The following is a 16593-nucleotide window of genomic DNA, read 5'->3' as shown; positions in this document are numbered from 1 at the left end:
AATGTTTTAAATAATAAACATTTTTTAAAGAAACTAATCTCAGCCTGCTGGCAGATAATTAATCTGTTTATTTGCTATAAATAATTTCATTTGCCATTCAATGATTATAGGGGACTAATACCTGTGATACCAATTAATTACTGGAAAAGGCAAGATTAATATTAATGGAAATGAATTACAAGTTTCAGGCCACGCACAGTGGCTCACGCTTGTAATACCAGCACTTTGGGAGGCCAAGGCGGACATCACTTGAGGCCAGGAGTTTGAGGACAGCCTGGCCAATGTGGCAAAACCTCATCTCTACTAGAAATGCCAAAAAATATTAGCCAGGCCTGGTGGCGCACACCTGTGATTCCAACTACTCAGGTGGCCGAGGCACCAGAACTGCTTGAACCCAGAAGGTAGAGGTTGCAGTGAGCCAAGATCACACCACTGCTGCACTCCAGACTGGACGACAGAGTGAGATTGCCTTCAGTAATTTACTAATGGAACAATAACCAAAGTAATGTTCAAAGACTGGTCTAGTCATCATAATGTAAAATTATTTCGTGGCTGTTTCCACATAGAACTACCAACCTAAACTGCTTATATTGACTAGAACAAAATATTTTCAAGGACTTAGCATAATACTTTTTAAAAATATTTGGTACATATAGAAACAATAGAGTAAGCAAGTTCTGTCATTTCATTTTCAAAATGTTTTCAGGTTATAAGGTTTATTCAGTTTATGATAGAGTGACAGTCATAGGTGACTAGGGTAAAAAGGAAAAATATTTTTATTTTCAATTTTCTCAGGGCTTTAAGAATCATTCCATACCACATAGAAAACAGCATGCTTAATATCCAGATTTCAATGCTTCACAAGTCAAATGACACCCTAAAACATAAACCAACTGTCATAAAGCTGCCCTAAAATAATTACTATTAGTCAATAGCAGCAGTGGTATTATGGGAATATACTACATATCTACTACTAATAATGTAAAGCCACTCAGGGATTTCTAATCAACAAGCAGAAGGGAAGTCATAAAGAAACAGGATAAAGCAGTTCTATAAAATATTCTTAACAATCATAGAATAGAAAGTATTAAAAAGGATCTTCAGATATTCCAGTCAACAACAAGACTCTCCAGGTGTTTTCAAAAGAACCAGGAAACTGCTTCCTAATGTATTATTTTCATTTCTTCTCCATCTAGTCAATGATGCACTGCCAAGCAGGGGTTCTAAGAATTAACATAATATATATTTTTTTGCCTATTTCTTTGGTGCTAATGTCTAAGAACTTACAGAAGATACTGCCCTATAGCAGGGAAAATGTTACAAAATACAAAAGTAGAGTCACTTTCTTTCCAAAATGGTAAGTGCTAACAAACTGAATAGACCAAATTAATTTTTTTCACTTTAACAGCTTTGAAGAAGTTTTTAAAAAGACTACATACTTCATATTTCAAAAGGGAAGCATATTTTACCTAACCTATAAAAACAAAAATCTAAATTGAAATTTGAACCTTAGGAAAATTAAAAATAGACAAACCACTTACATCAAGGACAAAATGTATCTTAACCTTTCTTTAGGTTCTCTGGTCATGAGTACAAGACTCTTAGTTGGATTTTAAAAAACTAAACTGTCATCCTGGATTAGCAGTTGTACCAGAATGTGACGTGCTCATGATACATCTCAATGGTAATGAGAAATGGGCACAATGGTATCATAAAGGAGCTTAGTCTAAAAGAAAAACTATGGAAATTTTGGCTCAAAGAAGGCAATAGAATTGTGAACACTGGTGAATGAATTGTTTAGTTGTATAATTGTGAACATACTGTTTAAAAATTACTATTTTTCTACTATCACCTCTTGTGCTGATGAGGATCTGAGCTTGTGGCCTACCATGCAATTTTCATTCTTTCCGCCCCCACTCTTTTTTATTTTTAAGTTGGCAATGTGAAGAACAGTAGAGGCTTGGTAAAGAAACCACAATGGGGACATTGAAGACAACAAAATTTCTGTAAGCAAGTGTGTGATTTGACTCTTTAAAAGGGTTGTCTAAAATGAATGCTAAGCCACTAATACATATTTAATCTCATTTTGTAAAGAAATCTTCATTTAAATAGTAATTGCCTGCATATTTAACAATAAAATATCTAGACCAGCTGTGTCCAACCTTTTGAATGAGAGGACTATTATGCTTATCTGTGGTGGCAGATATCACAAAGATTATGCATGGACTTTTTTTTTTCTTTTTTTTTTTTTAGCTCATCTGCTATTGTAAGTGTATTTTATGTGTGGCCCAAGACAACTCTTCTTCTTCCAATGTGGCCCAGGGAAGCCACAAGGTTAGACACCCATGATCTAGAGTCAAATGAATTTAAAATTTAGTACAGATTTGCTTTCAGTGTTTTTGTTGTTGTTGTTTATTTATTTATTTAGAGATAGGGTCTGTCTCTGGCACCCAGGCTGGAATGCAGTGGCACAATCACAGCTCACAGCAGCCTTGACCTCCCACACTCAAGTGATTCTCCCACCTCAGCCTCCTTAGTAAATGGTAGCATACAAGCACACACCACCATGCCCAGCTAATTTTTTAATGTTTTTGTAGATACAGTGTCTCACTATGTTGCCCAGGCTGGTCTCGACCCCTGGGCTCAAGCAATCCTCCCCGTTCAGTCTCCTAAAATTCTGGGATTACAGGCATGAACCACCATGCCTGGCCTTTAACTTCAATCCAAATAAAAGCCTTCTACTTTGGGTTTTTTAATCTCTTAACATTTATTGTAAAATCTATTAAAAACTCTTATCTTTATATTTAAATACATTTGATATGTAATATGAAATAATAAAATAACAATAGTGATTCTAATTGTTTAATGTCAATCCAAATAAAAGCCTTCTACTTTTGAGTTTTTGAATCTTAACATTTATTATTAAAATCTATTAAAAACTCTTCTTATATTTGTATTTAAATATATTTTATATGTAATACAAAATAGTAAAATATCAACAGTGATTCTAATTGTTGATTTTTCAGAAGCTAAGAACTATATGAATCTATACCATTATATACTGTAAAATCACAAATATATGTAATATATAAATATATACATACTTGTACATAGTTATATATATGTGTGTATATATGCACACATACATGTATACATATATATGTATGTGTATATATACATATTTACATGTGTGCATATATATGTATACATCCTTCGAAACTATCTTAATTTAACTTTAAATCACAGTAATACTTTACAATAGAACATTCTTACCTCAGCCAGAAAAATTACCAAGCACCAAATTAGCACAAAAATTAAGCTCTTGTGGACAGTAATATATCGAAGGTATGTGTTCCATGTAGTCACCGCTGGTATGCTCTCCATATCATCAAAAAAGCACTCCTGAATAAGAGAATTATGGCTATTACAATAAGACAATACAGTTTCATGCTACCATTGTGGTTTTATTTTTAATATATGAAAATAAAGGAACAGTATTACTTGAATCTAAGTGTATTTTAACAAATATAAATCAGTATAAATGCCACGTATGATGTCATTTTATAGTCAGAATAATGTCTATTGGAGCAACACAGCTTTATTAAAACTGAGAAACACCATAATTTTTCAAAATTCTAAAAATGTATCACTGATTATGTAACTGTATTATTATTGGACAATTTTACCATTAAAGGCTTAACAGTGGCATACCTTTTATCAAATGAATGATACCATCTAAATGAAGTTTCCCAGAACTCTCTTTGATTTAACCTGTTTCTTCAGGGGTCCATGGACAAGTACAGGTCAGTATACTGCACTGTATATACTATAAAGGTCTTCCAATAGACTGAAAGCCCATTTGTGTTTGAACATTCCTTAGTAACTTAGGACTATCTCTCTTTGCAACTATGATTTAAATTACATAATTCTCATCCTAGGCATATTCCTATTCCTCTAGAAATCTTTGTCTTTTGGCATATAGATACATTTCAAAATTTTGAAAAAGAGAGATTCCAGATAGTCCAAAGGAAAAAGATAGTTTTGTTTCTCACAGAATCAACAAAACTCATAGGAAAGCACTATGAATCACAAAGAAGAGGTCCTATGGTATTGGGATATAGTGCACTGGTTAGGAGTATGCATTTTTTGAGTCAGACAGATCTGAATTTGAACCCAAACTCCACCATTAACAGCCTAGGAGCCGCTTGAATTCAAGCGTGTTGCTGAACTTCTCTGAACTTTAATTTCCTTATCTGCAAATGTGAAAAATTTTAAGTACCTTCCAGGGTAGTTGTGGGGACTAAATGTATGCCACCTAGAACTAGATGCAATCCATAAATAGAAACTATTATTAGTCAAGGCTATCATTCTTTACAAGTAAATTTTTAGGCTCAGGATTGAGAAATTCATTTAGATTGATATTAAATTATATAAATGGGTTGGGCGCAGTGGCTCAGGCTGGGCGCAGTGGTTCATGCCTGTAATCCCAGCACTTTGGGAGGCCGAGGCGGGCAGATCACAAGGTCAGGAGTTCGAGACCAGCCTGGCCAAGATGATGAAACCCCTTCTCTACTAAAAATACAAAAATTAGCTGGGTGTGGTGGTGCATGCCTGTAATCCCAGCTACTCAGGAGGCTGAGGCAGGAGAATTGCTTGAACCCAGTAGGCAGAGGTTGCAGTGAGCCGAGGTCATGCCATTGTACCCCAGCCTGGGTGACAGAGTGAGACTCCATCTCAAACAAACAAACAAACAAACACTATATAGATGAATTATCATTTAGGAAACCTTCGTAAAGTATGGAAATAATAAAATTACGCACTTTAGGGATCTATTTTATTCCCTCATTTTACAAAGAAGGAAACTTCAGCCTAGAGATGTTAATGGCTTGTGTCTTGTCAAAGGTCACATTATTCTCAAATGATCTATACTATTAAATATATCAATTAATTACAACCCTGCCCATGGCTCATTTCATCCAAGGCATTAAGTTTTCTACTAAAATAACAAAAACTCTCCTTTTTACATTATTTCTTGTTTTAAAAATAAAATGCTTTTATTCTTAAGACCTAATATAACAAACTTTCTGTCTGAAGATTGGCACTAGTACATGTTGAGCTTCATATACATTCTCTAAAAGAAATCTTTTTAGAAACCCAATGTATAAAGCAAACTCACAAGATAAAAAAAGCCCACACTAGCTAAATTCAGACAAGACTGATACACAAACTAGAATGTGAGTCCCATCAAGAGTCTAAATGTTTATATACCTTATATAAGCTACTTCCATACAGGTTATTTTGCGAGCTATAAATAATGAAAGCTACTATCTATTTATACAGTTACTTATACTGCACCTCTTCCCACAGAAGGTTCAAGATGGTAATAAAGTAGATGCTTTCTAACTTATAGTCACAATTATCACTGGTTTAGTAAAGGACTGAAAACTAAATCCTTTCCCATTTTATGGGAAGAGATATGTCCATCGCAAAAAGAAATCATTTGTTATTTTACATTTTAAAGTTGCTTGCATAATTAATGAACTTCATACTGTCTGAGTTTTAAGATAAACCTTATCCTAATCCCATGATTTGGGTAAATTTTGTTATATGCTACATATTGCATTCTACTCAATTGCACCCTATGTGGTGAAATACCCACAAGCAATTTATACCTACCTTTAAGTCTTCTTCATTAATTTCTTCACTTATTTCCAAGCCAGTTTCTTGAGATAACCTTCTTGAATATATATCCAGTTCAGTCAAGTTTGCCTGAGGGGCCAGTGACACTTTTCGTGTGGATGCTGCTGTCTTTCTGTGAATGCTGTGACCTTGGTTAACTGAGTGTGTCATCAGGTTCAGAACAGACTGCCTCCTTCGTGCCTGAAGTGTGGGGCCAGTGCTGATCACGCTGATGCGAGGGAGTATCACCTCTCCCTGCTCAGAATCTGGAACTAAGGACAGCCTTCTCTCTAAAGGTTCATCAGAATCCTCTTCGATGCCATTCATTTGTAAGGGAGTCTTTTGGACAATGGAAAATTTTCGTACAGAGTTGATGGGATTGAGAATAGAATTCTTCCTTTTTTCCCCAAACTCTCCAGTCTGTTTAAAAGATTGTTTTTTTGTTTCGGTCCAGGAGACAGGAGCATCTCCTTCTAATGAGAAACGGCGTAAGGTCTCAGTTAGGATTGAATTTCTTCTTTCTGCACTAAATTGGTCGAAAGAATCATATCCCATGAGTTTTGAGCTAAAGTCTGGCCGTAGATTTTGGAGTTCTGAAAATGTTCCATAAAAATAGCTGCTACCTTCATGTAAAATTAATATTTTGTCAGCTTTCTTTAAATGTTCCATTTTAGAAGTGACAAGAATCCTAGTTTTGTTAGCCATCAGTTTACAGACACAGCTTTAAGATATAAAAATATATAAATATCAATTTTATAAATACTTTATTGCAATAATGTCTTGTATTTTAGCATTTTATTAATGTTTTATTGCATATAATCTCTATCATACAATTTTATTATATTTTAAATGATTCTATAAGTACTCTGTAGTAATTGAATTGGTACCTTGTGAATTCTGATAGCATGAAATAACATGCTATGTTGAAAAGTTGCATGTTAACAGACTCAGAACGAAATTAAATTTCCTATATTAAGTAGATATTTGACTTTGAGCAAATCATTTATCCTCTGGGTCTCAGTTTATTTATCTAGAAAATGAGGAAATTATTAGATGACCTTTAAGGTCCCTAGAGATTTGTACTTCATTTCTTTTAAATGTCAGAGCTCTGCTGTTCTTTAAATTTTCTATTAATTTCTTGTTTACATTTTAGGCTGACCACCAATTTATTTCTCAAGTGCTTACAGTAAGACTAATCTGTTTTGCTAAAAATAAAACAGCAACAATAACAACTGAGAATTGGATAATTAATTTGACTCTCCTCTAATAAAACTTTAATCTGTTCTAGAAGTAAATCCTGACTAGAATCATCTAAGAAATACCAGTTTTTTAAGGCATTATGTAATATATCATATAGAAAGATACATTGTTCTAGTTTGTACTGTAACACACTAACACAATACAAATGTAGTAAAGTTTATATTGATAGAAGTTACTTTTCACAGTCTCAGGGTTGTAAAGATAGTATCTTGGATTTAAATGTAACTAAATTCTAAGAAAGGTACTTATAGGAATAATCCAGCCATTTTATACACATATACATCGTTATTGCTTAAATCTTTATTTCTAGAAGAGTATATAACTGTTCTCCCAATAAACTATTTGATAGTCCATGAAATCATTTTGAAACTTTGAAATCAAGCCATATACTGATTGTCTGTCTGTCTAGGGAATTTCATGTATATTGGACCCTAACAGGAGTTCCAAGGAAATATAATTCCTGAGCTCTGTGTGACTGAGGAGGAGATCTCCAAAGAAGTATTGAGGTAGATGAGTGGTTTAAGCATTCACCTACATTAAACCAGTAAAACACTTAGCATATGTATTTTCTTAAGAAGTTTACTAAGGAGAAGATAGAGTAAAATACTAACACAAAAAAGTAAATAAGAATGTTAAGTATAATAATCAATTAAAGTAACATATATTACAAGGCAATGATACTGCAAAAACTACATAGATAGCAATTGCTATAACAGTATAGCAATGGGAGAAACTGGTTTAGCATGAGGTGGTCAGAAAAGGTTTTAATGAAAGCAATCTTGACTCTTGGCCAGGTAGGGCAGATCAGATTTGAGTTAATACCATGCTACATTCTGCCATACCAACAATGGTGAACATATTTCTCAAGAGGTAAAATGCAATCTATGATGGGATAGACTTTCTTTCTTGTGTTTTAGCATAAGCATTATAAGCAAGTTATTCAAAGAACATACCTTTCAAATATTTCTTTTTCTGTTAAAACATCTAGGTATCCAAAAGGAGAGTCTAATAAATACAAATCAGCATCTTTGTATACTGCTCTAAAAAGAAAAAGGAAATTAAATTACATTTCCTCACTATTTCCTGTGTCTTTTAGTGTAGATGATTTGCCTTAAACAGTTCACTACATGCATTACAATATGGTCACTACATCCATTCACTGAAATAACACTATTCTCAAAAGTGGTACAGAAGTAGCTCTTTTATACATGTTTTTACTGGGGTAGATGATTTTAAATGAGGAATAAAGGAATAAGTTGCAGATTTTTATCACTTTTCACAACATTCCAAGAACTGCTGAAGTGGTTTTGCTAACTGTAAGTGGCATAAACTAGCAAAAGTCACAAACTGAATTGTACCATAGCATACACTATAAAATATTACCTTAAAAAAAAAAAAAAACTTTTAACAATAGTATCTATTTAGAGACAAGTACCATGCTATGTGCTCAAAATACAATGGCAAAAATTATACAGTTCCTGCCCTTGAAGATGTTGGGTTTTGGTGAGGACACCAAGAAGAAAATAAAGTATTTCAAACTGTAAAATGTCAGAGATAGCTAATGAATTACAGTACTTATGTGAAATTATTTTAAAAATGTTTTTCTAAGTGTTAACCACTATCAACAAATTGATAGCAGTGCTGCCACAACTGTAGAATTGATATTGCATTTTGTTCCTTGTAGTTTCAGTCTCTATGTCATATTTATAAAAGTTCCAAATAAGGAAAGTATGAATAATTCACAACAAAATGTATATCCATATTATTTTACTATTTAGCTAAAATATGAAACTATAAGCAAGTAAAATCTACATTGAGTTGACCTTAGAACGGTAATAAAGATGAAGACACAGTTCTCATATTAATAGAAATGAGACAATTTCTTCATAACATTTACATTTTTCAAGTGTGATTGTTAGTAACCTTACTTATATCTCAAGCACATAGGATTCTGTGTTTATACATGTAATTTTTGGTACTTCTGTAAAAAAGAAAATTGTATTCAGCACACAATTAAGAAATTTTTAAAACCAATTTTTAAAATTTTTAAATAACCAATGGCAAAACTTTAAAAGTCTAAAACAACCTTTATAGTGTAACTTATTTTTGAAGACAGTATGCAAGAGCTACGTAATGGATCCCGTCAAAATGCACACAGTTCCATCTCCCACACTAAGTTCTTAATTCTCTCCCTCACATGTATGACAAGTTTCTTATGACATTAGAAACAACAAATTCTTAATCCCAAACTGGACAACACATTACACATTCTGATCAGAATAAGAATAGACAATTATTTGTAGTTCCTCAAAGTATGTGCACCTTACAGCAAAACCAAATCCTAAACTGGTAACACAAACTCAATTCTATGTTGGATGTCTAGAAGCCATATACTCTATCTTATCTAAATTTGTGGAATACTTAGAATAAATCTTACTTTGGCTCACAGATAAAAATAATCAACTTCCATAGTTTTTAGAAGCCATTATCTTGTCTGTGAATTATCCATATCTATTGATTTATTACCTTACAATGTGTTTCTAAGATCAAAGCATGGTTTAATGTAAAGAATCAAAAGGACCTGGTTCAAATTGTGACCCTACAATTTTCCTGTGTGGCTTTTGGCAAGTTAACATCTAACAGCCTCAATTATCTTATGGTCTCTTCTGTAAAGCAGGGAGAACAATTCTTACTTTGCAGAGCTATAAGGGGATTACACACAAAAATACACACATGACTAGAATACTCCCAGGCAATTGCAGGTGCTCAGTGAGGGTTAGTTACCAGTCTCAGCTTTTGGAAAGCAACAGAAAGTAAGGGAAAGGAGCCAACACATCAATGAGTAAATGTGATTTCTTGTTAACGACTTTGGCAACAAAATGAGAAGAATTTTGTTCAGATAAAGCTTGAGAAACATTTGACATCAGAGTCACCAATAATTGTTTAAACTGAAAGTTACAGTTTAACCACAAAGCTCTCTCCTTGACATACATTATCTATATTTACATTTCTTTAACAGTTTTAAAAGGCTTGGACCAAGAGTGTTTCTACTAAGGGACCTCCTCCCCAAACAATGTTAATGTGTTTGTCCTGTTTATTTTAAATATTATAGATGTTAAGCTAAGTGACATCATTTGCCTTCCAATTTTGCTATGAAAATTATGATGAAAAGTTTTGAAAGTAGATGTTTATCTATACCAAGAAGCCTAAAGCTGGTGTGCACATTGGAGTGGCGGGGTCCATGATGGAACTCACAGATATTTACATCTTCTCTTGCCAGTATTATGCAGAATCCTAGAGTTTTCCATTTGTAGTAAACTATACCATGAGGCAAACAAATATACAGACACCAAAATATGGGCATGGATTTTGAATAAGCCATAATCTCTACCAAATCTGGATACTATACCATTATTTATAGTTCTTAAATGTGATTCTTAACCCACTAGCTATAAAACCCCAGGATTTTTTCAATTCCAGAAACAGAATATAAAGCAATAGAGAAAGGTCTGTAATTTTTTTTTACATGAATGACATTTATAGTAAATGCTTGTTAGACTAATAATTATTCACCTTGCTAAAGAAATTCTTGCTCGTTGACCTCCACTCAGTGTGATTCCACCTTCTCCAAGAACTATATTGTCTTTCTCTGCGAACTTGGAGATATCCTATTATAAAAAATAGAAAATTAGAGAGTGACTTTTAGTATGCTCAATCTGAATTTGAAAGGCACATCTTCCTTCTAATGTAATCGTACATCACACTATTGCTTTAACCACAGTTGAAATTTTGAACATTGCATCTCCATTATTTCAAACGCAATTTATTTAGTTGGCCAAAAACAACATTGCTGAAATTTTAGATGTAAATTTTTAATTTTTAAAATGTCATTAATGATCATTAAATAATAACTATAAAATACCAAAACATAAAACATGTATATATTTATAGGCATATAAATGTGTGTAGATCATCCATAGGTCCATTTTACAAATTCAAATGCTATCAACATACTAAAATGCACTTTTCTCCAATTTAAGTTCACTCTTTTCAAAAGAAATCTCCCAAAATGAATCAACCTCCTAATAAGATAAACTAAAAGGACACTATTCACACCTCTGCAGGATCTAAGTATCTTCACTGGGCTTCCATGTTTCCAAGGCAATTCCTTTCCATACTTCTCTAACCTATCCTCCCTACTAAAACAGCTTTCTTCCTCATCTATCCTCAGCACCTCATTCCCACGACCTCTCTCCACTCATTCTGCCTCTCCTGTCATCCTTTCTCCCAGGTAATGAACATTTCTGTGGCAACAGCCATTCTAGGCATTGTAAAAGAAGATTGGAATTTATGAGAAATAGTCCTTGACTCCTAGGCATTATATGTCTAATTTAGAAGGTAAGTCATAATCCTGGAGAAGGCTAAATACCATCCCAAAGATTAGCTAACCATTTTAAGATAGTTTATAAAACAGTTCACAATTATTGGCAAATTAATTTTGCACATAACTGAAGTATACAATAGATAGAATACCCTAGAGGCTTTCAAACAGATGGGATTTGGTCTGAGTCTTGAAGAATGAGAAGAGTTAGATAGGTAGTAAACTCTCATTAGCCTTAAAAAAAAAAAAAAAAAAAAAAAAAAGGCTCTCTCCCTTTTCTCCTCCCATCCTTGTACATTTGTGTCCACCTCCTTCTTCCTCCCCTCTATTAAAAATTCTCTTCCATATGCTTCTTCCTTCTTCTTTCACAATCCAGAAATAATCCAATATTATCTATATCTAAAGTGTCAAAATGGTTACTTCTGTTATTCATTTGTTTCATTTATCTATCATATGGACATAAATAGGACTTCACATGCAAAACTCCAAATGCACAAAGTAAATAGATTAATAAGTAGTCATTTGTATTGAGAACCATTTGGCAGTTCTTGTTGGCTGGAATCATGCTAGCCACTGCCCTCAAGGAACTGTTGCTACCAACATTTCTGATCTAGAGTGACAAAAGGCCTGTGAAAAAAAATGCTGACATGTTGGAGGAGATGTAGCAGGACTCAGTGGACTCTGCTACTCAGGCACTGGAGAAATAAAATAGAGAGAGGTCATTAATACCCATAAGCACTGCTTATGGGGAGGACCTTCTGTGGTTATGAGACCTGTAAAACACTGCTCTTTCTTTCTACCTGGCCTAAATGAGCATGCTTTTGTTCAACTCATGAACTGGACCACGTGCCTAGGATTCCATCCAAATAACAAGAACTGCAGTAGATTTCACTCATAATTTAGAAGGTAGACTTCACACCTAATTTAGAAGGTAATGAGGTAATTTAGAGGTGTTCATGGAAGTGCTCCTTTAGCGAGGCAGATGATTTCAGTTTTATAGCAATTACAGGACAGCTCATGTGTGTATTTCTTCTCTCCTGCCTCACATTTTTCCCTTTTCAAATCGCATTCTCTTTTTAAAAACTAAATCTGGTTGGGCATAGTGGCTCACTTATCATCTCAGCACTTCAGGATGCTGGGTGGGAGAAATGCTTGAGATCGGAAGTTTGAGACTAGCCTGGGCAACATAGCAAGACCCATCTCTACACAATTTTTTTCTTTTAAATTAGCTGGGCGTGGTGGCATGCACCTGTAGCCCCAGCTACTCAGGAGGGTGAAGTAGGAGTATTGCTTGAACCCAGGAATTCGAGGCTACAGCGAGCTACAATCACATCACTGCACTGCAGCCTGGGTGACAGAGCAAGACTCTATATCTTAAAAAAAAAAAAAAAAAGCAAACAAAAAAGCACTTAAATCTTTTGGGGAAAAAAAGAGAATGAAGAGAATGGTTTGCTTTTGCCTTGTATGAATAGATTCACTGTAGGCTTTTGAAAAAGAGGCAAATTTTCTAATACATTATTAAAAAGCAGGAGGTTGCTAAAATTATTACAGTTTTCCATTGTTTTTTCAGATTTGAACTCAACATTGTATTAGTTAAACTGGTTAAAATTTCAAAATATTTTTAAGTACTAAAAATAAGTAATTATCTTGACAGTATGATTATAACACAGTTGACTATAGAAAACAGATTATGGATTTAGAGGGTATAGAATCCTAGCCTAGCACAGGCAACTAATGAAAATTTATGGAAAGAAGGAAGAGAGACAGGGAAGGTAAGTTAATCAAATATTAAGTTAAAAATAAAGAACTACATAGAAGAAAATAAATAAATATGTGCAGAGGAGAAAAAGAAAGAAAATTGGAAAAGCAAAAATTGTCAGGAGAAGCAGATATCTATATATTAAAAAGTCAAGAAGATAATAGTGGGAAAAAAGGACAAGAAAAGTGAAGGTGTCAATAAGAAACAGATAGAAGATAAGGAACTACAGTCCATACTTTAGAAAATGTCACTGCTGACAACAACCAAGCTGAGAATCAAATCAAGAACTCAATCCCTTTTACAACAGCTGTAAAAAATGAAATAAAATAAAATAAAATAAAATACATGAAAATATATTTAACCAAGGAGGTTAAAGATCTCTACAAGGAAAACTACAAAATGTTGCTCAAAGAAATCACAGATGACACAAAGAAGTGGAAACACATCCCATGCTCATGGATGGGTAGAATCAATATTGTGGAAATGACCATACTGCCAAAAGCAATCTACAAATTCAATACAATTCTCATCAAAATACCATCATAATTCTTCACAGAAATAGAAAAAAATTCTAAAATTCATATGGAACTAAAAAAGAGCCCACATAGCTAAAGGGATACTAAGCAAAAAGAACAAATCTGGAGGCATCACATTACCCAACTTCAAATTATACTACAAGGCTATAGTTACTAAAACAGCAAGGTACTGGTACACAAATAGGCAAGTAGACCAATGGAACAGAATAGAGAACCCAGAAATAAAGCCAAATACTTAAAGCCAACTGATCTTTGACAAAGCATACAAAAACATGAAGTGGGGACAGGATACCCTATTTAATAAATAGTGCCGGGAAAACCAGCAAGTCACATGTAGAAGAATGAAACTGGATCCTCAACGCTCACTTTATACAAAAATTAACTCAAGATAAATCAAATACTTAAATCTAAGACCAGAAAACATAATTCTAGAAGATAACATTGGAAAAACTCTTATTGTCCTTGGTTTAGGCAAAAAGTTCATGACTAAGATCCCAAAAGCAAATGTAACAGAAACAAAAATATATAGATGGGACATAATTAAACTAAAAAGCTTTTGTGCAGCAAAATAAATAATCAGCAGAGTAAACAGACAACCTACAGAGTGGGAAAAAGTATCCATAAACTATGCATCCGATAAAGGACTAGCATCCAGGATCTACAAGGAACTCAAACAAATCAGCAAGAAAAAACAATAATAATAATTCCATCAAAAAGTGAGCAAAAGACAGAATAGACAATTCTCAAGATATGCAAACAAATTACAAACACAGGAAAAAATGCTCAATATTACTGATTATCAGGGAAATGCAAATTAAAACCACAATCTTACTCCTGCAAGAATGGCTATAATTTAAAAGTCAAAAAATAATAGATGTTGGCATGGATGTGCTGGAAATGGAACAGTTTTACACTGCTGGTGGGATTGTAAACTAGTACAACCACTGTGGAAAACAGTATGGAGATTCCTTAAAGAACTAAAAGAACTACCATTTGATCCAGCAATTCCACTGCTAGGTATCTACCCAAAGGAAAAGAAGTCATTATATGGAAAAAAAAATGCACATATATTTATAGCAGGACAATTCATAACTGCAAAAATATGGGTCCAACCTAAATGCCTGTCAATCAACAAGTGGATAAAGAAAATCTGGCATATATACATCATGGAATACTATTCAGCCAAAAAACTGAATGAAATAATGGCCTTTGCAGCAACTTGGATGGAGCTGGAGACAATTTATTCTGAATGAAGTAATTCAGGAATGGAAAACCAAATATCGCACGTTCTCACTTATAAGTGAGAGCTAAGCTATGAGGTTGCAAAGGCACAAGAATTATAAAATGTGCTTTGGGGACAATAGAGGAAGGTTGGGACAGGGGGAGGGATAAAAGACTACATATTGGGTACAGTGGACACTCCTCAGGTGACGGGTATATCAAAATCTCAGAAGTCACCACTAAAGCACTTATCCATGTAACAAAAAAACCACCTGTAGTCCAAATACTATTGAATTAAATTTTTAAAAAAGAAAAAGAAAATACCCCTTCTAGATTTAAATGTCCAAAGACTACAATGTGATTTTATTACATTAATTTTTAAGAAAATAATTAAGAGGCTGTTTCAGTCAAATTTCTATCTTAGGTGTCTATAACATTTACATTTTAAACAAGTCAAGGAAATAGGAGGAGGGAGAATGAAAATAAAGTATTCCCCTCCTTTTTTCCTGTATGAATAAGGTGAAAAATATTAGAGAAAGAGATCAGAAGATCTCATGTGAACTCAGGCTTTGCACACTCAGATCGAATGGAACATCAAATTCCTCCAAAGACCAGAAACAACCCTCCTTTTAGTCTTATCATTCTTCAAATCCTAACTTAAACCTTGTTGAGGAAAAGGAGAAAATGCTTTAAGAAAATGAGAGATTTAGGGAAGTAATTGCTAATAGTTTCTTGGCACCACGTTACTCTGTCCATTTCAATTATAACCACAAGCTACTCTGATTTCTTTTTATTTTAAGAATAGTGTAGTGTGCCGCAGTGCCTGGTCTTTTCAACACTTTCAGTCAGTAAGCCATGGCATGCATTCCAGGAGGGCCCAGGCCTGCCTCGTGAGATGGCTGATGAGAGACAGTACTCTCCTTCGCCTTGTCCCAGATTAGAGGGAATGGGATTCCTCAGGGTGAAACCTTCCCTGATACTTGGGAGATCTTGCAGGTTGTGTGTACTCTGGGAAAAATGTCATAAAGAAATGCATCCAAGTGTCCTTCCTCCTGAGTCACTGCTGAGTTGAAATCTGAATTATGTTTGTAAAATCCACTTTGAGAGCTATCAGATGTCATGTAAACTGTGTTTGTAGTGGTTGCTCAATAAGTAACAAAGCTGGAATATTGAATTGGATAATGTGAGACCCAGAATTTGAACTCTGGTCTGTCTGGCTTATTGTGAAATCTCAGTTACTTAACAGGTCTCTGACTCAATTCCTCTTAAAAACCTGGGTCAGATAATAGTTTATGTTTAATAAAGAGTGCTAACTATGAAAATTAAGAAAGTGGCATTTATAAAGCAATTCTATAAATATAAAGCAATGAGATAAAATGTAACAATCCAAGTGAAATTTGTTTTTTTTTTAAATTCTAAAATAAAACTTGGCCGGACATGGTAGCTCAAGCCTGTAATACTGGCACTTTGGGAGGTCAAGGCAGGTGAATCGCTTGAGCCCAGAAGTGCAAGACCAGTCTGGGCAACATAATGAAACCCTGTCTCCACAAAAAATGCAAAATTTAGCCAGGAATGGTGGCACACACCTGTAGCCCTAGCTACTCTGGAGATTGAGAGGTGGGAGGATCACTTGAACCCAGGAGGTCAAGGCTTCAATGAACTGTGATCACTCCACTGCACTCCAGCCTGGGTGACAGAGTAAGATCTTGTCTCAAAAAATAAATAAAGTAAAATGAAATAAAACTTTACACAAAATA

General features: G+C 34.1%; 1 protein-coding gene across 1 annotated transcript in view; it reads right to left on the bottom strand.

The window, feature by feature from the left end:
- Positions 1-16593, bottom strand: part of CFTR (CF transmembrane conductance regulator) — a 188297-nt gene that overhangs the window by 67100 nt on the left and 104604 nt on the right. The window contains exons 12-15 of the mRNA XM_073009299.1: positions 10513-10607; positions 7893-7979; positions 5677-6400; positions 3274-3402 (exon numbers count right to left, since the gene is read on the bottom strand). Of these exons, the coding sequence (XP_072865400.1) occupies positions 3274-3402; positions 5677-6400; positions 7893-7979; positions 10513-10607 (1035 nt within the window). The remainder of the gene's footprint in view (positions 1-3273; positions 3403-5676; positions 6401-7892; positions 7980-10512; positions 10608-16593) is intronic.

This window comes from Chlorocebus sabaeus, chromosome 21, assembly GCF_047675955.1.
Source record: "Chlorocebus sabaeus isolate Y175 chromosome 21, mChlSab1.0.hap1, whole genome shotgun sequence".
Taxonomy (NCBI): Eukaryota; Metazoa; Chordata; class Mammalia; order Primates; family Cercopithecidae; genus Chlorocebus; species Chlorocebus sabaeus.
The sequence above is the reverse complement of the archived record's forward strand: the minus strand, read 5'-3'. Positions and strand labels throughout refer to the sequence as shown.